A 23,617-nucleotide genomic window follows, 5' to 3' on the forward strand; every position below is an offset into this window, starting at 1 on the left:
TAGCTTCAAATCTGTGCAGAGGTATGAGGATTATTTTGATCTCTCCCTTTAAAACTTTTGGAGGTGGACACCATCTTTTACTTAAGGGCAGATTTTTTTTTATGCAATGTGTTGTCAAATATCAACATTTTAGAAATTGAGTTGCCTATGTGTTTCCAGGTTCTCACCTCTTTCAGGTCTTCATAGAAAAGAATTAGCACATGAGGGTTCTTTCTCTTTTCCCACCAAGAACGTGTGTGTTGATACCAGGAGCCATAAGGAACTAAAGTCAAAGAGACAAGCAATGTAAGGACATAGTATCATCTCTATACAGCTTGAAAATTGGTTCTCAAACAAGAATAGAAACAAATAAAAATAAATAATGATCATTGGATGACAACTAGTAGTTCAACCTAACACCTTAAGCAAATATCTCTATAGCAATAAAGTATGTTGAATAATTCATGTACAGAAACATACACTTGAATTTCATTATAAGGTTACTTATGAGATGGAGGAAACTTCCTCTCCCACCTATTTGATTCAGAGTTTATGAGACATTTTGAAACTGGTTATGTATGTGTATCATGTTGTTAGCAAAAGGTATGGAAGTAATGGAACTATCCAAGGTTTATAGTCAGAAGAGTCAATCCAGGTCTCAAGTGCACAGTTTGCAAATTAGCTCTATCAACTGGAGCTAGTTACTATATGAGTATTTATTACACACTGGCAGTTTAGATAGTAAAGGGACTCAATGTGATTCTGTGGAAAATGATAAGATTTTGGAGATGATATTATCTGACCAATTGCTGTCTCCTTTCTTCCCTTATCTTCTCTTATCCTATAAAAAGCTGGTAAATAAAATAATGATGTTTGAGTCAAAGTATTCTGCTTTGCATTGAGCCATTATATACCTCTTCTGTTCTTTGGTTTTACTAGACAATTTTTCTTTACAGAAAAAGTTATATAACAATAAATATAATAACCTTATTCAATCCTTTTACAGAGGCGCAAGATTATCTCCATTTGCCCTAAAAAGTGGGTCATTTACCTTGGTAAATACTTTTTATTCATGGTACTTCCACACAAATTACCCCCAAATGTAATAACAAGCACAGAGCACACAAATACTGCTTTTATTGGGTCAATATTATCTTCTCTGTATACAAAAATGGCATTAATACAATTTTTCTTTACTATTATTACATCAGCATTAGATTGACCTTCTTTAGTGACCACTAGACTCTCCTGCATCTTTTCTTCCTCAAATCTAAACACTCAGTTGCTTTAGACTGGATTGCAATGCAATGGCAAAATTTCCCAGAATTTCTGCTTAAGAAAACCTTGAACTGGTCCAAGAAATCTGGCTGAAACATTCAGACTCCATTCTGGGTAGAAAGAGCAAGGGCTTCCTAGACATTCAGGTTCCCTTGTGGATTGTAGCCAGTATTACCAGCTGTACAGCCGTGGGCAACTTGCTTAAACTCCATGAACCACATACTGACTCTGTTTTGTTAACCAGAATAATACAGCTAAATCATCTGGAATCATACTTGGAAACAATTAGACATTCTTTCCCTTCTATTGCCTTCTTCTTTGCTCAATGGAGTTGTAATACCACAGTGTGAAATATTTTCTTAATAAAAAGAGACAGAAGACAGAATTGGTCACTTAGTCTCAGTCTTAGAGAAGAAAAAGTCTGCTTCCAATCCATAAATACACTTCTATATATTTATTTGTAGCTGGACTAAAGTCCAGATTCTGCAAATTTCTATCTATATCTGGGAACTCTATTTTTTTCTTCAATTCAGTTTTATTGAGATATATTCACATACCCTACAATCATCCACAATGTACAATCAGTTGTTCAGAGTATCATCATATAATTGTGCATTCATCACCAAAATCAATTTTGAACATTTCTCAAAAAATCAATCAATAAATAAATAAAAATACAACTAAAGAACACCATAAAAATCCCATCCCCACCATGCCCCCTATTATTCATTTAATTTTTGTTCCCATTTTTCTACTCATCTGTCCATACACTGGATATAAGGAGTATGAACCACAAGGTTTTGACAATCACACAGTCACACCATATAACCTACATAGTTATATAATTGTCTTCAAGAATCAAGGATACTGGGTTGCAGTTCAACAGTTTCGGGTATTTCCTTCTAGCTATTCCAATACACTAAAAACTAAAAAGGGATCTCTATATATTGCATAAGAATCACCACCAGAATGCCCTCTTGACTCCATTTGAAAGCTCTCAGCCACTGAAACTTTATTTTATTTCATTTCTTTTCCCCTTTTGGTCAATGAGGCTTTCTCAATCCCACAATACCAGGTCCAGGCTCATCCCCAGGAGTCATGTCCTACATTGCCTGGGAGATTTCCACCCCTGGGAGTCAGTCATGTCCCATGTAGGGAGGAGGGCAGTGTATGGAAACCCCATTTTTGCTGTAATCTTCAAGGGCTTCTAAATTTTCTATGCTCTGACTAAAGATCAGGGATGATAACAGATAACAGAAATTTGTGGTCTAAGATGTCATTTGTCTTGTATCACTTACTTTAAAAGAGTACAGGAAAAGGAAGCTGTTCTTACCTTGCCCATCCATGAATTTCTCTACAAACTCTGGAAAACTTCCAGGATTTGGATGAATAGATACCATCAGAAAGAAGTAATAATAAGAAACAGCCACATCCTTGGCATTCCGGCAAACATAGATCATCTAATAGGACAAAATTATATATTAAATGACCTCATTTTTTTTTTCAAAAATAATCTCATCAAGCTTTAAAAGGAAAGCATTTGTGTTTTCAGCTATAAATTTGATATATATTCATTGTAGAAAATGTATAAAATATTTAGAATCTAAAGAATAAAACTCATCCAATATCCTGAAGTGACAGCTGGGTTTGAAATGTTGTCTGATGTTAGTTATCACTTTGTATTTTTATGCAATTTTCACATATAATAGCCCATATGAGTCTCCCAAATCCCTTTGATATAGATTGGACCAATTAAATTATAATCATCCTCAATCTATAAATAAAGAAACTAAACTGAGGCTGTAGAGAGTAAATCAATGACAGTGCATGATATGGTAAATCATTCAGTAAACAAGAAGTCCTCTGGTCTTTATTCTACATCACCATAATGTGTACTTCAAAAAAAATTTTTAAAAAGCCCATTGTTTCCTCATTTGTGATAGTGCAGAAAAGACATGTTTCTGTGGGTTTATTTAAATGTACATTTGCTTCAGTGAAAATATAATCTCTACTCTCACGTTGTCAAGTTTCCATTTTATATATACAGTGGAAACACAATTAACTAGAAATTGGGAAGAATTCTATGGTTTATTTGCTAGTTCATGGACTAAGAAGTTCTGTAATCTTTGCAAAACACTGATCATTTTGGACATGTTTTCTCTCCACTAAATGAGTTAGTTGGATTAAATTGCTACCTTCTCCTCTAGGTCTGCTATACAATGCTCCAGAAAAAGATCTTCAAAAGTTAACTCCTCTGCAATTGTGATCTTCCTCCTCTGCCTCCAGCACCTAAGAAATACCTTCTGGGAGGGCCACTCCAGACCTTGCACTGTTCATTGGATCTGATTAGGCTGGTTACCTTGCCTTACTCAAGTTTCTCCTTTTTCAAAAAGTTTTAAAGAAATCTTCTGGTTTACTCATAAAAAGTAAGACTCACATTTTTAAGAGTCTACTGTAAAACTCTCCAACTATTACAGAATAAAAATGAAACTTCTGGCCAAAAGACAATTTCTGGATATTGTGGGAAAATGACAGAGTAGGAAGATCCAGAGTACAGTCCCTCCCACCAGAACAACTATCATACAAACAGGAACTATCTAAATAAAAATTCCAGAATCTGGTAGAACACTGTGTAGCCATTCAAGGAAAAGCAGGAGGAAGAGGCTGGTAAATTACGGCAAATATCAGTATATAGATCACTTTAAGCAGCAGGTGCCGGCACCCATCCCCACTATCTCTGAGGCCACATTAGGGTCTGGTCCCTGGCAAAGATGGTGGGTGCAAGAAAGGGACATAAAAATCTACTTCTCCAAGATCCAGTATGGGCACAGGCCAACTGCTGAACATGGCTTTTGATTAGTGACTTCAGATCACTAGGAGCTCAACTCTGAGGGTGGCCATTATTCCATCCAACCTGGACAAAGGCAACAGAGGAGACTTAAAGATGCTATCCTTCCTTAGAATTTTGGGGGACAGCTGAAGGGCTGACTTTGCTGGGCAGGTCAAGAAAGTTTTGGGAGCCATGAAAGAAGCTCCTGACAGTGTTCTTAGCTGTCTCTTACCGTCTCTTCAGGACAGTTTGGAGCTGGTCTGTGTCCCCATTGAGGGTTCTGGGCCTGGTTCTGGCTGGGAAAGACTGACTTGGGAAACTCCTCCCCAGCATACCCCTCTCCAAGAATTTGCCCTTCAGGCAAAAGCAACTTGAGAAAACTAAAGAAGAGTAAGAAACAATTGGGAATGTAAGGAGGTCTGTCACCTGGGAAGTAGAGGAAGCATTCAAACTCCTGTAAACAAGGGAACTCCTATGCAACTAGCTAGCACAGGACTCAGGACAAGACAATCCTGAAAAATCCAAGAAAAAGCTCCTAGAGCTAATAAATTAATTCAGCAAAGTGTTAGGGTACAAAATCAACACCAAAAAAGCAATAGATTACACACAATCAATGAACAACCACTAGAAGAAATCAAGGGAAAAAATCCATTCACAATAACAACTAAAATATTCAACTTTCTAGTAATAAATCTAACCAAGGATGTAAAGGATCTGTACACAGAAAATACAAATCATTGCTGAAAGAAATCAAAGAAGACCTAAATAATTGGAAAGACATTCTGTGTTCATGGATTGAAAGAATATCATTAAGATGTCAATTCTACCCAAAGCAATGCACAAATTCAACACTATCCCAATAAAAATCCCAGCAACCTTCTTTACAGAAATGAAAAAGCCAATCATCAAATTTATATGGAAGGGTAAGGGGCCCCAAATAGCCAAAGACATCTTGAAAAAGAAGAAAAAAGTTGGAGGACACACACCTCCCAATCATAAAACCCATTACAAAGCCACAACAATTAAAACAGCATGGTCTTGTCACAAGGTCAGACATATAGACCAATGGAATTGAATTAATAGCTCAGAAATCAACCCTCATATTTGTGGACAACTAATTTTTGACAAGGGGGCAAAGATTAGTCAATCGATAAAGAATACTCTCTTTGATAAATGGAGCTAGGAAAATTGGATCTCCATTTGCACACAATGAAAGAGAATGCCTATCTCACACCATATACAAAAATTAACTCAAAATAGATCAAAGGCATAAATATGAGAGCCAGAACTATTAAATTCAGAAGAAAGCATATGGAAGCATCTTCAGATCTTCAGGACCTAGTTTAGGCAATGGTTCCTTAGACTTTAAACCCAAAGCACAAGAAACAAAAGAAAAAATAGACAAATGGGACATCATCAACATTAAAACAAACCTAAAGGACTTTATCATGAAAGTAAAATAACAATTCTCACAATGGGAGAAAATACTGGAAACCACATATCCAATAAAGGTTTAATATCCAGAATATGTCAAGAAATCCTTCAATTCAACAACAAAAACACAAACAGCCCAATTTAAAAATGGGCAGAAGAGTTGAATAGACATTTATCCAAAGAAGATATACAAATGGCCAAAGAGCATATGAAAAGATGCTCAACATCATTAGCCATAAGAGAAATGCAAATCAAAATCACAATTACGTACCATTTCAGACTCACAAGAATAGCCACTATTAAAAAAAAAGAAGTAAATTACAAGTGTTGGAAAGGACATGGAGAAATAGGAACAATCATTCATTGTTGGTGGAAATGCAAAATGGTGCAGCCACTGTGGAAAAGAGTTTGGCAGTTCTTCCAAAAATTAATTATAGAATTACCATATGACCCAGCAATCCCACTTCTAGGTACATACCCCAAAGAATTGAAAACAGGGACTTGAACAGATATTTGCACATCAATGTTCATAGTGGCATTAATCACAATTGCCAAAAGGTGGGAGCCACCGAAGTATCCATCAACTGATGAATGGATAACAATACGTGATGTATACATGCAATGGAATATTATTCAGGCATAAAAAGGAATGAAGTTCTGATGCATGCAAAAACATGGACAAACCTTAAGACATCATGTTGAGTGAAATAAGTCAGATAAAAAAGGGCAAATATTTTATGATCTCACTGATTTGAAACAATTAGAATAAGCAAACTCATAGACTCAGAATCTAGACTATAGATTACTGGGGGATGGGCTGGGGCCAAGGATTAGGAAGTTAAGGCTTAAAATGGACAGAGGTCCTATTTGGAAGGATGGGTATGTTTCGGTAATGTGTGGTGTGATGGTAGCCCAACAATGTTAACATAATTAATAGCACTAAAATATCTATCTGAATATGGTTAAAAGGAGAAATGTTAGGTTGTATGTATTGTACTAAAATGAAAACTAAAAAAAAAATCATGGAACTGCACAACATAGACAGTGAACCCTAAATCGTACCAGAGACTGTAGGTAATAATACAACTATAAAAATGTGCTTTCATCAATTGTAACAAATGTACCACACCAATGCAAGTTGTTTATACTAAAACACAATATGGGAATCCTGTATTTTATGTATGATTTTCCTGTAAACCCACAACTTCTCTAAAGAAAAGAACTTTCTTTTCTTAGCAAAGCTATCATTAGACATTGAACTTCTCCCTTATTATTTATACCAACTCTTCTAAATGCTTTTCATATATTAGCTTAATGGCACTCTTTGCCACTGTATCAATGAATTTGCATCAATATTTTTACATTGTGCCCATCTTCATACTATTCTCTTTCCCCTATGTTCTCTGCATCTAAAAATACTATTTACATTTTAAAGCCAGGCTCCAGGTTCTTCCTCAGGCTGTTTAAAATTCTCCTAAAGGGAAAAAATAGTGATCATCTCTCTTTCCCCTAAGCTCTAATTGGTTTATCTTACCTCTCTTTTGACGGATCCTATTAAATGCTCCACACTTTTCACTGTGCATACTCTTTCTGTTCCTACCTTTAAGGGAAATCTAGCTCTTTCTTGAAGTTCTACTTTCCCTGCAGCTCTCTCAAGTCAAAGTTGCTAGTTTGCCCACAATTCATTTGGGATCATAATCCATTTAAGTATCTTACACTGGAAAGACACCTGTTCCTGTGATACTCAACTACTCCCACATCTCTCTCAATGTGCCATTCCCAGCCCAGTTGTCACACTTGTGCTTTAATAGGACTTGAATACCTGCCACAGTATTACTCTTCCTTACAAATCTTGCCATCATTTTATTTGTTTTCAGTATCTGCATGTATGATCCATCTGATTCTCCAGTTTCTTATACTCATTGATCATTACCTCTATTTCACTTCAGCCAACAATTTTCTATCTAGTTCCTGAAATGTACCATCATTCTAAAGTTTCATTTCCAAAAGCCTTATCCTGGAGCATGGCGCTTTCTTCCAAGAGAGTTGCTTCTCCCTCCTTCCCCTCAGTTACTCCCAATACACCTCTTCTACACTATACCAAGGCCTCAAATCCATTAGTCTAGATTCTTTCCCTTATCTATTAGCTTGCTCTTTTTGTTGTCACCTTTTCTTTATCTCATTCTTGTCTACCCTTCAAAACACACTTTTACCAGTATCCTCAATCCATCTGTCTTCTTGTCTTTCAGGGAATCATCTCGGCAATATTCCAAACATGAATCCATCCAACTATCTCCTACCCTTTGATGACCTTTCAGATGATATGCAATTTTTAAAAGACAGACCATTAAAAGACAAATAAATATATACTATCCATTTTCATTTGAGAAGGAAAGGGTTAAGATCAAGCCCACAATCAATCTTCTAAAGGAAAAAGTGACCTGGTCATATTCTTGATAAAAAGACAATGGCATACCTCCTGGCAGATACATAAGTGGCATTTACCAGTGAGAGAGTCCTTATGTATAGAATACTTTTTGCAGAATGTTTATAGCCTACCTAGAATTACTTATGGTAAAATAAAAGCTAGAATCTTTGCAATTTGGGTCCATGGATATTTAGAAAATATCAAATATGCCACGTAGTACTAGAGTGCAAAATGAGATGTGTGCCAGTTTGAATGTATTATGTCCCCCTAAATGCCATTATCTTTGATGCAATCCTGTGTGGGCAGACATATTAGTGTTGATTAGATTTTGGAATCCTTTGGGTGTTTCCATGGAGATGTAATTCAATCAACTGTGGACAAGACCTTTCGTTGGATAATTTCCATGGAGGTGTTGCCCTGCCCACTCAGGGTGGGTCTGAATTAAATTACTGAAGCACTATATAAGCTCAGACAGAAGGAGCCAGCTTGCTACAGCCAAGGGGGTCACTTTGCAGAATGCACAGAAGCTGAGAGAGTAGCTGCAGATGAGAGACAGTTTGAAGATGGCCATTGAAAGCTGACTCTTTCTCCAGAGAAGCTAAGAGAGGACAAACACCCCAAGAGCAACTGAGAGTGACATTTTTGAGGAACTGCAGCCTAGAGAGGAATGTCCTGGGAGAAAGCCATTTTGAAAACAGAACTTTGGAGCAGACACCAGCCACATGCCTTTCCAGCTAACAGAGGTTTTCTAGACACCATTGGCCATCCTCCAGTGAAGGTATCCAATAGTTGATGACCTACCTTGGACATTTTATGGCCTTAACACTGTAACTTTCTTACCAAATAAAGCCCCTTCATAAAAGCAGATCCATTTGTGGTGTTTTGTATCCCAGCAGCATCAGCAAACCAGAACAAGATGTTTCATAATAAATCTCCTTTTTGTGTTAGTGATGACTGTATGTAGTACTTTAAGATCTCATATATTTAATATATGTCACAGTGTGACCTAATGCAAGAAGAAAACTCTTGGGTACAACAACAACAACAAAAAGCAAAAATTATGTTGTTTATTGGTTTAACATGTCTACAAACCTCATTAGCATCAAAATAGAGTCCAAACTTAACTTGACTTCCAATGTCTCTTTTAATGAATCTTTAGCTATCTCCCTTCACTCATGCTATCAGTATATATAGTTAACATTCCAGCCAAACTTAACTAGTTTCATCTCCATCCTGGTGGTGCCTCTAGTGTTGGATAGACTAATGCCTATGCATCCTTCAAGTATCAGCCTAGATGTTACTTGCTTCTAAATGACTTCCCTGCCCCCTCTCCTTTTCTTGTAGAGCTCTGCTATTACTTGACCTGTGATGACTTCTTCACTGTCTGCTTACTTGTCCTTTCCTCCATGGTTTATGTGTCCATACAGACAAGGATTACATGTGAATTGTTAATTGTTATAGCCCTGGTATATGATATGCATTCAATAAATAATTATTTTATACATGAACAAAAATTATTATAGTTATGTATATCCATATCTTATCTTCTCTACTGTAGTATAAGCTACTTAAGTTAAAATCCTTATCTGGTTTATCCTTGCCTAGTTCCTTTGCATGCATCACAACATCAAACACAATATTTTGCAAAAAAGAGGGTATTCAATACAGTCAGTAATGATAACAAATGCAAAAGTAGCTACCATTGATTGGGTTGTTACAATATTGTAGGCATTATGTCAAGCATTATTTCATTTAATCCTTATAACAATGATATTATGAAGAAAATGTTATTATTATCCATTCTTTACAGATGAGGAAACTGAGTCTTAGAAAGATTGACTGATTTCTTTAGAATCACCTCCGATAAGTGGTGACTGCATTTGGAAATGCAATCTAGTTTCTCTGGCAATAGTGATGATAATCCACATTTTTTAAATGCTTACAGATTTAAGGAAAGAATACCTAAACAAATATATATAAGAAGCAGTTAGAGTGATACATGACTCAACCATTTTAAAATTTCTTTTAGTTGAATGAAGTTCTAGGAATGCTTGACTCTAGTTACCTTGCAGTTCTTTTCCCAAAATGAGATAGGAAGATGTTCAGAGGACAGATGAGTCTTCAGTATTCTAGGGGATGACATCTCTTTTAATTGTTTTACTCCTGATTAAATAAAAATAAGTGTCAGACAACATCAAAACTATAAATATGTAATTCATATGTTTTTATAATTTAAATGAATTTATATACTTATTTTTAAAAAGGAAGTGACTTTTACATTGTGTTTATAATAACAATGGATACTTAATATGAAAAAAGTATAGATACAGGAAATTATAGGAAAAAAATGATATTAATTAACATTTCCCCACTGGAAAAAACCTTATTGACATTAAAATTTTATTAAACAATCTTTCATATATATGTTTATACCCAGACTCACAAATACAGGCACCATAATACAGATGGTATTTTTTATATATGTTTTTTCTTCAACATATTATACGCAAACTACCATGCCACAACACATAAAACATCCTACATTTTTAAAGATTTCATAATGTTATTGTACCACATTTAATGATTTTTAATTAATTAACTTATAGGTTATTTCCAAAGTTTCACAATTCAAAAATAACCTGTGATAAATATTTTTTCATCTATTCATAAAAATTTATGGCTATTTTCCCAGTGCCTAAAGGATTACTAGGTTTAGCTTATAGAAAGATAAATATGCACACATCACTTGGCTTCACTGATGATATAAAGGAACTGCCCTTATTCAAGCTACTACAAACATGTGTTACAGTATAAACCCTGTCAAAATTTAAATTTAAATTTGCATGCTTTTCTATGTAGAAGACATAATTCTAATTGCCATCCTTTCTGAAAATTTATTTGTTACATTCTCTATATCCACCTGTGCCAGTTTGAATGTATTATGTCCCCCTAAACGCCACTATCTTTGATGTAATCTTGTGTGGCAGACATATTAGTGTTGATCAGATTTTGGAATCCTTTGGGTGTTTCCTTGGAGATGTGATTCAATCAACTGTGGACAAGACCTTTAGTTGGATAATTTCCATGGAGGTGTTGACCCACCCATTCAGGGTGGGTCTGAATTAAATTACTGGAGTACCATATAAGCTCAGACAGAAGGAGCTAGTTTGCTACGCCAAGAGGGACACTTTGAAGAGTGCACAGGAACTGAGAGAGGAGCTTCAGCTTGCACAGACATTTTGGAGACAGCCTTTGAAAGCAGACTCTTGCTCCAGAGAAGCTAAGAGAAGCCAAATGCCCCAAGAGCAACTGACAGTGACATTTTTGAGGAGCTGAAGCCTAGAGAGGAACATCCTGGGAGAAAGCCATTTTGAAACCAGAACTTCAGAGCAGACACCAGCCATGTGCCTTCCCAGCTAACACAGGTTTTCCAGACACCATTGGCCATCCTTCAGTGAAGGTACTCAATTGTTGATGTGTTACTTTGGACACTTTATGGCCTTAAGACTGTAACTGTGTAACCAAATAGACCCCCTTTTATAAAAGCCAATCCATTTCTGGTGTTTTGCATTCTGGCAGCATTAGCAAGCTAGAATACCATCCCTTAAAATGCATGCATATAGCTTTTGAAATCAACTTGAGAATATCTGACTGGCAAATATGACAGCACGCAATGCTCCAGGGTGCCATATCCCCACAAAATCTTTGAACAACCAGCAAAACTGGCAAAGAATTCTTTCTGAAAACTCCAGAACAGTTTAAGTTTGCAGTAACTGGGAAAGAGCTAAATCAAGAAAACACTGCTTTAAAAATGGTCACAGAAGCTCCTGGTGCCCTTGTTGACGACTCTTCCAACCCAACAAGGAGCCTGCTGCATTCCAGGGGAGAAGAGTAATCCCTATGTGCATGCTGGGGTATAGTAGTTCCAATTTTTTTGGTGGTAGCCAGAAAGACTGAAACAGGAAGCATGTCTCTGTCTCACCCTCCCAGAACTTTCCCTACAAGCAGAAGCAGCTTGCACACAGCTAAAGTAATTTAAGAAACAATTAAATCAAAGAGCCCTGGAGCAAAAGATCACCTGATTTAAGAAATACAAGAGAGTATCCAGGAAGTGGGGTAAGTCTATTTCACAGGGAGTAAAGGGAATATTGGAATTCCTAATTTTTAGGGTAATTCCTAAGAGTGAGCACAGCCCATGACAAGATGCAGGCTCAGAGAAGATAGAAATGACTATGAACTTCACCTGTGCCTTGGGATGATCTTCTTGACAGGAGAGCTAAACTCTTAAGGTGAACACCAGCCAATGCAGAGCCAACTTGCAAAGACTGTGAATAGTGTTTTTTACATTGATTTGTTTCTTTTTGTTACTTCTTAGCATTCAAGGAAATCTCTGTCATATCAATAGATGGATACAATCTTAAGGAATGTATAGCTGAGGGACAAAATACCCGAGTTAACACTTTAAAATATTAAAGAAGATAATCCACAAAATGGGAGAAAATTTTGGAAACCACATATCTGATAAGGGTTTAATGTCCAAAATTTATAAAGAAATCCTAGAAAATCAACAAAAAAACAAACAACCTAATTTAAAAATGGGCAAAAAGACTTGAATAGACATTTGTCCAAAGAAGATATGCAAATGGCCAAAAAGTATATGAAAAGATGGTCGACATCACTAGCCATTAGGAAAATGCAACTCAAAACCACAATGAGATAAAATTTCACACCCAACAGAAGGGCTAACATTTAAGAAACAAAAGAAAACAGAAAATAACAAGCATTAAGAGGATTTGGAGGAAGAGGGATACTCCTTCATTATTGGTAGGAATGTAAAATGGTGCATCCCCTTTGGAAAACAGTTTGGTGGTTCCTCAAAATTAAGCATTGAATTGCCGTATGACCTGGCAATGCCACTTTTAGGTATATAACCCAAAGAATATAAAGCAGGGACTCAAAAACATACATACACACAATCTTCATAACAATACTATGCTCAGTTGTCAGAAGATGGAAGCTAGCCAAGCGTCCTTCAGCAGACAAATGGATAAACAAAATGTGGAATATACATACAATGAAATATTATTCAGCCATAAAAAGGAATGAAGTACTGATACATGTGACAACATGGATGAACATTGGAGACATCTTGTTTAATGACATAAGCCAGACACAAAAAGACAAATGTTGTAAGATATCACTGATAAGAAAATTACTAGACTAAGCAAATTCATAAAGTCAGAAACTAGAATACAGGTTGCTGGTGTCTGAGTGGGGGTAGGGAATAAGAAGTTATGCTTAATTTGTACAGAGCATCTGTTTAAAGTGATGGAAAAATTTTGGCAATTGATGGTGGATGATTGCAAAACATAATGAATGTAATCAACACCACTGAAGTATATATTGAAGCTTTCTAAAAGGGGAAAGCTTAGTTTGTGTATGTTACTACAATAAAAATTTAAAAACAAACCAACATAAGACTGTACAAGAAAGTGAACCTTAACATAAACTATAGACTATAATTCATAGTATAATTTTAGTAATATTATTTCAATTGTAACAAATTTATCATACTAATGTGAAGTGTTAATAATAGAGAAAATTGCCTGTGTTTGTGTGTGTGGTGGTGGTAGAAAGGGAACTCCATATTTTCTTCATGGTTCTTCCGTAAACCTACAAATTTGCTGATAAATGTTTTAAAAAGTCAACTTGAACATTACCATTCATTGGGCCTTCTGATCTGCTTTCCAGGTAAGGTATTCGATTAAAAATAGCATCTTTGCACTTCTCCACATCACCCTCTTTATAGATCATGTCTATAATTTCACTAACCCAGGTTGTGCCTGTAAAAATGAAGCAGACCTAACATGACTCTCCCACCAACCATGCAAGATTACTAAGGGAGTGCTGGGATTATAGATAGATAAAGCAATAAGGTACAAATGGAATGTTATTTGTAGGTAAAGACACAATGTTATTTGAAAGTGTTGGAAAAGTCACAAAACTCAATAAACATTTTCTCTAATATTTACTCTTATAGGACTTAAAAAACAGTCTCAATATATAAGTATAAATATTGCATTAATACACAGTTTGGGGAGGAATACAAATTTTTCCATGGTGAGTTATGACTTATTTTAAGCCTATTGGCAATTTTGGACTTCAATTTTTACATTTAAAGATAAGGAGACTTGAATAAACAGATGATGCACTGAAGCATGCTTTCAACTCAAACTTTACTGAGAGACTGTTACAGCTCTGGTTGCATCCTGGTTCAGAGGAAATAAAAAATAATTCAATATCTTCTGTCATAAGGGGATAAAAGGGCCTTTGAAGAGTTCTATACAATATTCAATGATTTCAACACTTCTTTTTTCTTCAGATGTTATAATATAGGTGGACACAGGGATTTCAAGGACTATGAAAGAGGAACATATAACTCATTCTATTGCTACTGCTCCTGCTGCTCTGACTCTTTGGCAAGAAAATGCCTCCAAGGCAGCCTGATAACTGAGGTGAACCTTAACAAATTACTGTCATAAATTCACCAGTTACATGAGATAGGAAGGGTGCCACCAGGTAGAAGAATTCTTCCTTTCTTTTCTTTTCTTCTCTTCTTGCTTTCTTCCTTCCTTCCTTCCTTTCTTTCTTTCTTTCTCAAAGCCAGGATACTTAAGAATTGTATAGTGGTGAGAAAAATAATTGGAAATAAATCATATAAAGCCTCAAACAAAGAGTCTGCCTTAAGAGATGTGTGGGAATGAAGCCACAGAGGCAAACAGATATCAAGCCTTGTGGTTCATGCTAATGAATTTTAAAAGTTATGGAAAAGAATTGACATAGGTTAACCAAGAGAGCAAGATGATCAGAGCTGAGTTTTTGAAGAATTCTTCTAGTGGAGAATAAATATGGCAAAGGAGCAAGGGACCAATGAAAGGGAAGCCAAGACCCTTTAAGAGGCTGACTGTAAGAGGTATCTACAAGACTGAATGGGCAAAATATTTTGATTCACTGGATTTCAGAGATGAAAAATCAAGAGGAATTGAATCTGGAATGACTCCAGCTTTCCTGTTGAGATTACTGGTATAGTGCTGTAATTGGTACAAACAGGAAAGAGAAGTGGAATATTTGAGTTTTAGAGTCAGCCAAAGAAAATTGTTTAGTGTTTGATATATTTATTTTTAAATGCTCAATGGAAGCAAATAGAGAAGTCTGGATTGGACCTTTCTAATTTTTAAATGTTTGTGATTGTATGACTCCAGAATTATGATTGAAAGCTGAAATAATCATAGGGGAAAAAAAAAGGTGTTCCTTAACAATGGAGTTTTGTGGCTAGATTTAAAGAGGAGCAGATTAGCTAAAAGAGTTTTTTAAAATAATTGGTGAAAACTATTTATATTTTGTATATGCAAAGATGACATTAGAGGATTCTGGGAAGATGGCTGCATAGAAAGAAGTGGAAGACTTAGTCTCCCCCAGAACAATTCATAAATGAACAAAAAACCAGTGAATAACCTGGAATAACAGCAGGGAGACAAACGTGACTGTACACTCAACATCCACTGACATGAATTGGGAGGAATGCTCGAGATCACAGCATAAAATCTGTAAGTAATACTGCGGACCTGTGCTGAGAGCCGAGAACCTAGAGCCGAGAGTCCCTCCCTCACAGAAGCTGCGCCGTGCACTCTCTCAGCCCAGCTCCAAGTGAGGTTTTAATATTAACTGCTCAATACAGACAGCGAATCCTCAACATGCAGACAGAGGCTTTTGGTGACAACTGAGCTTGGGAGAAACGGGGGACATGTCTGTCTCAGGATAGGGAGCCCAGAGAATCGGGTGCTATCTCTGGCTGATGGGTGAACCTGGGAGTTTTTCTGTCCCTCACTCTCTCTCTGTGGAGAAAACTTCAGCTGTTCTCAGCCCACAAGGCACTGCAGTAAAGACAGCCTCAGACATTCTGCATTCTGAAATGAGCTGAGAGCCCCACGGCCCAGCCCAGCGGCCCAGGGCTTCCCTTGAGGGACGGCACACACTGATGACATAGCACAGCATTCCCTCGGCTGAGGGAGGATCGCGGCTGGGAGGGGGGAACTGCTCAGAGAACCAAGGGGCGCTATGCCAAGTCCAGTGGTTTGTGGGACAGCAAGAGAGAGAGGGCCTGGGGCTGAACTGAAATGAAGGCTTAGACTCTTGCGGCAGCCTTGAATCTCCTGGAACCTGGGAGATTTGAACAGTAGAACTGCCCTTCCTCCCTGGCCACCTGTACACACGCCCCACATTCAGGGCGGACGGCTCCAGAAACACACCCAAACGGAGTTCTCCAACTGAACCCACAAGAATCATTTCCCCACACTCCATGGAAAAAAGGTTGAGAACTGACTTGAGGGATATAGGTGACTCACAGATGCCATCTACTGGTTAGTTAAAGAAAGTGTACGTCACCAAACAGTCTCTGAAAAATTAGATCGATATCCTTTTTTTTTGATACAACTTGAAAGAAACCTATCAAGCAAAACAAATGCCAAGAGGCCAAAAACAACAGAAAATCTTAATGCATATGATAAAAACAGACAATATGGAGAATCCAGCTCCAAACACACAAATCAAGATTTCAGAAGAAACATTATACCTCACACAATTAATCAAAGAACTACAATCGAAGAACAAAAACATGGCAAAGGATTTAAAGGACATCAAGAGGACATGGCCCAGGTTATAAGTGCCATAAAGGAGACCCTAGAAGAGCATAAAGAAGACATTGCAAGAGTAAATAAAAAATATAGAAGATCTTATGGAAATAAAAGAAACTGTTGGCCAAATTAAAAAGACTCTGGATATTCACAATACAAGACTAGAGGAAGCTGAACAACATCTCAGTGTCCTAGAAATCCACAGAACAGAAAATGAAAGAACAAAAGAAAGAATGGAGAAAAAAATCAAAAAAATCAAAATGGATCTCAGGGATACGATAGATAAAATAAAACATCCAAACTTAAGACTCATTGGTGTCCCAGAAGGGGAAGAGAAGGGCAAAGGTCTAGAAAGAGTATTCAAAGAAATTGTTGGGGAAAACTTCCCAAACCTTCTACACAATATAAACACACAAAGCATAAATGCCCAGCGAACTCCAAATAGAATAAATCCAAATAAACCCACCCCAAGACATATTCTGTTCAGACTGTCAAATACTGAAGAGAAGGAGCAAGTTGTGAAAGCAGCAAGAGAAAAGCAATTCACCACATACAAAGGGAACAACATAAGACTAAGTAGTGACTACTCAGCAGCCACTATGGAGGCGAGAAGGCAGTGGCATGACATATTTAAAATTCTGAGAGAGAAAAATTTCCAGCCAAGAATACTTTATCCAGCAAAACTCTCCTTCAAATTTGAGGGAGAGCTTAAATTTTTCACAGACAAACAAATGCTGAGAGACTTTGCCAATAAAAGACCTGCCCTACTTCAGATTCTAAAGGAAGCCCTACCAACAGAAAGACAAAGAAAGGAGAAAGAGATATAGAGAATTTTAACAGACATATATAGTACCTTACATCCCAAATCACCAGGACACTCATTTTTCTCTAGTGATCACAGATCTTTGTTCAGAAAGGACCATAAGCTGGGACATAAAACAAGCCTCAAGAAATTAAAAAAAAAAAAATTGAATATACTCAAAGAACATTCTCCAAACACAATGGAATACAAATAGAAGTCAATAATTTTTGAACTATAACTCCACTATTTACTTCCTACATGATAAAAAATACACAAACTCTAAGGACAAATCAGTGGTTTTGAATTCAATGTAAAATATGTAATTTTAGACAACTATATAAAGGTGGGGGAATGAAGGAGTATAGGAACATAGTTTATGTGCCCTATTGAAGTGAAGGTGGTATCAAAGAAAAACAAGATTGATATGGATTTAAGAGGTTAATTTTAAGCCCCATAGTAAACACAAAGAAATTATCAGAGAATATAACCATAGAGATGAAAAGTAGAGTTTGGGTTAAGAGAAATGGGGGAAGGGGCAATGGGGAGTTAAGAAAGGAATTTTGTACGGTTGCTGTTTGAGGTGAAGGGAAATTTCTAGTAATGGATGGTGGGAAAAAGCATAACATCATTCTAAATGTGATTAATCCCACTAATGGAAGGCTAGGGAGGGGGTGGAATGGGAAGATTTAGGCTGTATATATGTTTCCACAATTGAAAAAAGAAAAAAATAAAAAGACAGTCTAACTAGACGACAATTGAATGCTAAGGATGAACTTGGATGGGATTAGAGGGTGGAGGACAGGTGGCTCGAAGGGACACAGTTGAGACAAGGAAAAGGAAATATAGAATGTAAGCATTGTATCATTGTTGAATCTCTTATACTTCTTAGCTGCACTTAATGGAATTACATAAAAGAATGTTCTTGTTCATGGGAAGTACATACGTGAATTATAGTGTATGTTCAAGGATGTGTGCAGCTAACTCTCATATGTTCAGAAGACAGAGCAATAGATGATGGATGATAGATAGGGAGGGAAAGAAATAGTGATGTGAGAGCATGTTAAAGTTGGTGGATTGAGCTATTGGGGGAGGGGGGTCAGGGTATGATGGAATTCTGTGTATGGGGCTAGTATTGTTTTTGCAACTATTCATGTAACTTTGAATTTATTTCAAAATTAAAAAAAAGATGACATTAATGACATAAGGTAAATAAAGTTTGCAGTTTGAATGTTGTTTTACATTTTAGTTATGGTTCTGTATTCATCTATCAATATTACATAGTTTCTATTGTGGCCCACAATATCAATTTGTCAAGGTACTGTTCTGGATATAGGTACAGATTGTGGTCACAGAATAGACCCATAATATGATGCTTTTCTATGTATATATCAAAACTACTACATCTGACCTTATTTAATATGTGGAATTAGTTGGCGTGTGTAAGAAATGAAATGCTTATATTTATTATTCAAGACAGGTTTATCATTTCTAGATGAAAAAAGAACAACCCCAATATATCCAGGAGACTTACCCGATCTGGGATAGGTGGCAATGACAAGATCATCTGGTCTGGCCTGGAATGCTTCCACATCATCCCAATATTTGGCAAATTCTTTATACATTATCATGCCATGGACTATACTAAAGTTTTCAGAATAGTCATAACTGGAAGAATCCATCACAGATTGGAGCACTGAAAGAAAAAAGGTAAGTTTACCATGTTGCATGTACTGTAAAACATTTTAACATCAATACTAATTATGTGTATTAAGGTCTTCCTAGGTATCTAACACTTCCAGTTACTGAGCATAGTGGGTAAAGGCACTTGGTATTTGGAAAATCAGAGTGTTCTGGTTGACCAAGAGGGCTACATAAAGTGCTCTAGGGTGCATTTTCCCACTTAGAATCTTTCAACTACGAGCAAAAACTGGAAAATCTATCTTATCCGAAGTCAAGAAAAGAGTTAAAGGATTGCACTAACTGTGTAAAAGCCAAATCAAAAAAGTTCTCACAGTGCCCTTGTTAGCCCCTTCTCCACCCCTTCCCCAGTGTGGTGTAAAGCCAGGCTGTACTCCCATTATGTGACCCTGACCTTGGTCCAGAGGGAGCAGAGTAATCCTTATGCACATAATGGGACACCAGTATTTAGGTGCCAATCAATTGGGTGGCAGCCAGAAAGACTGAATCAGGAAACTTGTCACTGGCTTATCTTTCCAGAATTTGCCTGCAGGCAGAAGCAGCTTGCAGATAGCTAAAGCAGTTTAAGAAACAATAAAGTAAAATTGCCCAGGGGCAAAGGATTACCTACTTTAAGACATACAACAAAGCACCAGGGAAGGGGAGGAAACTATTTCATAGGGAATAGAGAAGGCATCAAAATTTCTGCAAAGAATGGAATTCCTAAGGCCAGGAGTCTGCACAAGTCCAGGGCTCAGAAAAAACAGAGGACACTATACTTCACTTTCATCTCTAGTTGATCTTCTCTGTAGAGGCTAAACTATAAAAGAGAGCACTAGCCAATACAGAACCAATTTGCAAAGACTGGAAGGTTTTTTTTGCTTTGGTTTGTTTGTTTTTGTTAGCTTCTGGCACTAAAGAAAATCTTTGTCATATCACTAGATGAATGCAAACAGACAGAATTAGTGAGCCTGAAAACAAGAAAATGGAAATGATTCTTCAGACTGAGGAACCAAAAGAAAAAAGAATGAAAAAAGTGAACAGAGCCTAAGAGATCTGTGGGACACCATCAAGCTTATTGATATGTGCATCATGGGAATCTAAGAAGGAATAGAAAGAAAGAAAAGAAAAGAAGGAACATTTAAAGAAATAATGGTAGAAAATATTCAAAATATAACTAAAGATGTAAATATACACAGTCAAAAAGACCAACAAACTCAACAGGATGAACTTAAAGACAACCACACCCAAACATATAGTTTGACTAAACTATTGGAATGCCAAGGACAAGGAGAGAGTTCTGAAAACTGCAAGAGAAAAGCAACGTGTTATGAACAAGGGAATCCCAATAAAATTAAGTGCTGATTTCTCATCAGAAACCATGGGGCAAGAAGGCAGTGGGATGAAATATTTAAAATGCTAAAAGAAAATAATTGCCGATAAAGACTTTTATATCTAGCCATACTGTCTTTCAAAAATGAAGGAGAGACTAAGACATTCCAAAATAAACAAAAGCTGAGGGAGTTTGTCACCATAAGAGACCTGTCCTACAAGTAACACTAATGGGAGTTCTTTAGACTGGATGGAAAGTATACTGGGCAGAGGATTGAAGTGCCCTAAAGAAATAAAGACTTCTAGTAGAGGTAATCATTTGGGTAATTATAAAGGCCTATGTTATTGTAACATAAGTTTTGGTATGTAATTTCACATCTTGCTTCTTACAGGTACTAAAATGCAAATGCACAAAAAGTAGTGATTAATCTGTGATATGGGAAATACAATGTACAAACATATAATTTGTAACAAATACAACAAAATGGTGGGGAACAGAAAGGCATAGAACAGTGTATGTGTATGTATTGAAGGTAAATTGGTATGATATCAAATATGATTGTTATAGATTTAGGCTGCTAATGTTTAATTGGTACGGAATTTCTGTTTGGTATTATAGAAAAGCTTTGCTAATAGATGTTGGTGATGGCAGCCCAACTTTGTCAATGTAATTAACACCACCAAATTATATATTTGAATGCGTCTCAAAGAGGAAATTTTGGTTTGTACATATGTTACTAGAATAAAAATTTAAAAACAACAACATTAGGACTGTACAACACAGGGACCTCTAATGTAAACTATGGGCTATAGTTAATACTACAATTATAAAATTTTTTCATCAATTGTAACAAAGTTACCACACTAATGCAAAGTGCTATTAATGGGGGGGGCAGGGAAGGTATATGGGCACTCTGTGTTTTCTGCATGATTGTTTTGTAAATGTATAATTCCCTTAATAAGAAAAAATTAATAAAATGAAAAAGGTTTAAGAGTGTTCTTAGATCCAGAAGCTCCACTTCTAGGAAGCTCTCTTTGAAAAATAATCAGAGCTGTGCAAATATATGTGTTAGTGATATTCATCACAGGATTCCTTATTATACCAAAACATTATAAACAGCAAAAACATGGAAAAATAGGGAAGATGTTGTGATGCTTCTGTTATGTACCATGATACTGAGAAGGAGTATTCATTGCCAAAGAAACAACACATTGTTAATTGAATAAAGTGTGCTTCAAGATGGTATGTGTAGTATAATTCTAGAGTATATAAATGTATTTTATGTAAAAATATATATGTCTCAGAAAAAAATGAGATAATATATTTGTCCTTTTTTTAAATACACGGCATGAGTTACAAACTCTGATTTATGTAGATTTCAATGAAGTTGTGAATCTAAGAGATAATTTTTCTTATACCAAGCCAGATGTACAAGGACAGATATTCACTGGGGAAAAAAATATGATCTTAAGCCTATAGATAAATCTGTCCTGCAAGTATGTAGTAGAAAGTAATATAAAATCAATTTAATTATTTTTCCCTTTATAAAAAGGAATTCACAGAAACATGGAATGATTCTGAGTAAAGATCTAAGTGTTAACATATCTATAAATGTTGAAGAAAAAAATGAATTGGCAGTTTAACTGCACATATCCTCCCTGAACCATTCTATAAATAATAGCTAATTCTTTGTCTTTGCTTCAACTAGTACAATTTTTGACAATTATTATCCAGATAAAATTCTCTTTTTGCCCATATGTATGTGTGTGTGTATATATATATGCATCTATACATTACCTTGAATTGTATGAATTTTGCTGATATTCATATATATGATTCACAAAATATCAATTTGTTATGATTTAATATAATATAAATTTCCTAATTATTTTCTGTTACCCATATTTCTACCACTATCACTTATAGTCTGCATTCTTCTGCACTCATGCCCTGAATTTACATAAACCACCCCTTTTCCTTGTGCATTCTTTTTATTAACATTTCCAGTATGTGCAAACAGAACTCTTATTCACAAGCTTGCTTTGAAAGCATGTCAGTGGAAAAATCATGACGACTTTCATGATGCTAATGAAGAGCCTGTGTTGGGTAAAGTGTCTGAGAGCAGAGTCTATCTTTTTGTACATTGTTCTATCCCAAACCCCAGCACTGTGTTTTTCCCAAAGTCGATGCTCAGAAATAGCTGCTAAATTTAATTGTTAGATCAAGTCTCTCTGGGCTTTCTAGCTTCTACTATGGATTCTTATATTATGGTAAAACAAAATTAAAAGGCAATGCCCTGTTGGTTACCTACCTGTCAAAGATTTGCCAAGAACTTTGGACTTCCCTTGTATTTATCTGGACTCGATTGCTTAAAGATCACAATAAAATTGGCAAAGCTCCTAATACTAAGACATGGCTTCTGCTATGTTTTACAGGAGCGAACACCAGACTAGAAAGCAGTCTCATCTCTACCTATTCCTACTCATCTTGTTTTATGCCCTCATCAGGAAAATGGAGAACATGTCAAGTGTATAGGACTTACAAGGTAGCTATAATACTGTAGTTTCATGTTAAAGCAACAAACAGTAAAGTGCTATAAAATGTAATATATTCTTCTTAGTGATATATAAATGATTTTTAAAAAGGTTTAATTTCATTACATTATTAACCAAAAATATTATTAAAGAATTTATTTTCTCTATATTTTATCAGCTTTATGATATATAATTCACATTCTATATTTTCTATATTTAAAATCTAAAGAGTAATACCAATAATAATAAAAATACAACCTGGCCAGATGATCTTGTGAAAGAATCAGAATGATCAAGTTTAGTTCTCTTCAAATCTCCACACAGGTCTTAGGCTACTGAAAAAGATAAGAACGACTTATGCATTTGTAATGTTTTCGTTGTGTTTTTATTCTGAATGCCATAAAAGGAGGTGGAGATTAGTTTGTGGGACTGGGCTCTATGAAGGCTATGATGCAATGGAGTAACAGATACGAATTGAAACATGCAAATTCAGCTAGTCACACAGAGTCATGCTTATTCATACAGAGATACGGAAAGCCTCTGCTATTATTTTTCATTCTTTGGCTCATAGTCAAATTCCTAAATTTGCCAAAGTCATCAGGGGGTTAGGGAGAAGAAGGGTGAAGAAG

The 23,617-nt window shown here is 36.1% G+C and overlaps 1 protein-coding gene across 3 annotated transcripts in view; it reads right to left on the bottom strand.

The window, feature by feature from the left end:
• The window catches only part of LOC119529489 (sulfotransferase 1E1-like), a 35,352-nt gene extending 11,948 nt beyond the window's left edge, over nt 1–23,404 (bottom strand). The window contains exons 1-6 of one of the 3 annotated variants that reach the window (XM_037829929.1): nt 23,247–23,404; nt 18,976–19,137; nt 13,670–13,792; nt 10,015–10,112; nt 2,591–2,717; nt 168–262 (exon numbers count right to left, since the gene is read on the bottom strand). In XM_037829929.1, coding sequence (XP_037685857.1) covers nt 168–262; nt 2,591–2,717; nt 10,015–10,112; nt 13,670–13,792; nt 18,976–19,123 — 591 coding nt within the window. In that variant the 5' untranslated portion in view covers nt 19,124–19,137; nt 23,247–23,404. The remainder of the gene's footprint in view (nt 1–167; nt 263–2,590; nt 2,718–10,014; nt 10,113–13,669; nt 13,793–18,975; nt 19,138–23,246) is intronic. The other 2 variants (XM_037829928.1, XM_037829930.1) reach the window with 2 other exon arrangements.
• Between the last annotated feature and the right edge of the window lie 213 nt (nt 23,405–23,617).

Source organism: Choloepus didactylus, chromosome 3 (genome assembly GCF_015220235.1).
Source record: "Choloepus didactylus isolate mChoDid1 chromosome 3, mChoDid1.pri, whole genome shotgun sequence".
In the NCBI taxonomy this organism is placed as follows: Eukaryota; Metazoa; Chordata; class Mammalia; order Pilosa; family Megalonychidae; genus Choloepus; species Choloepus didactylus.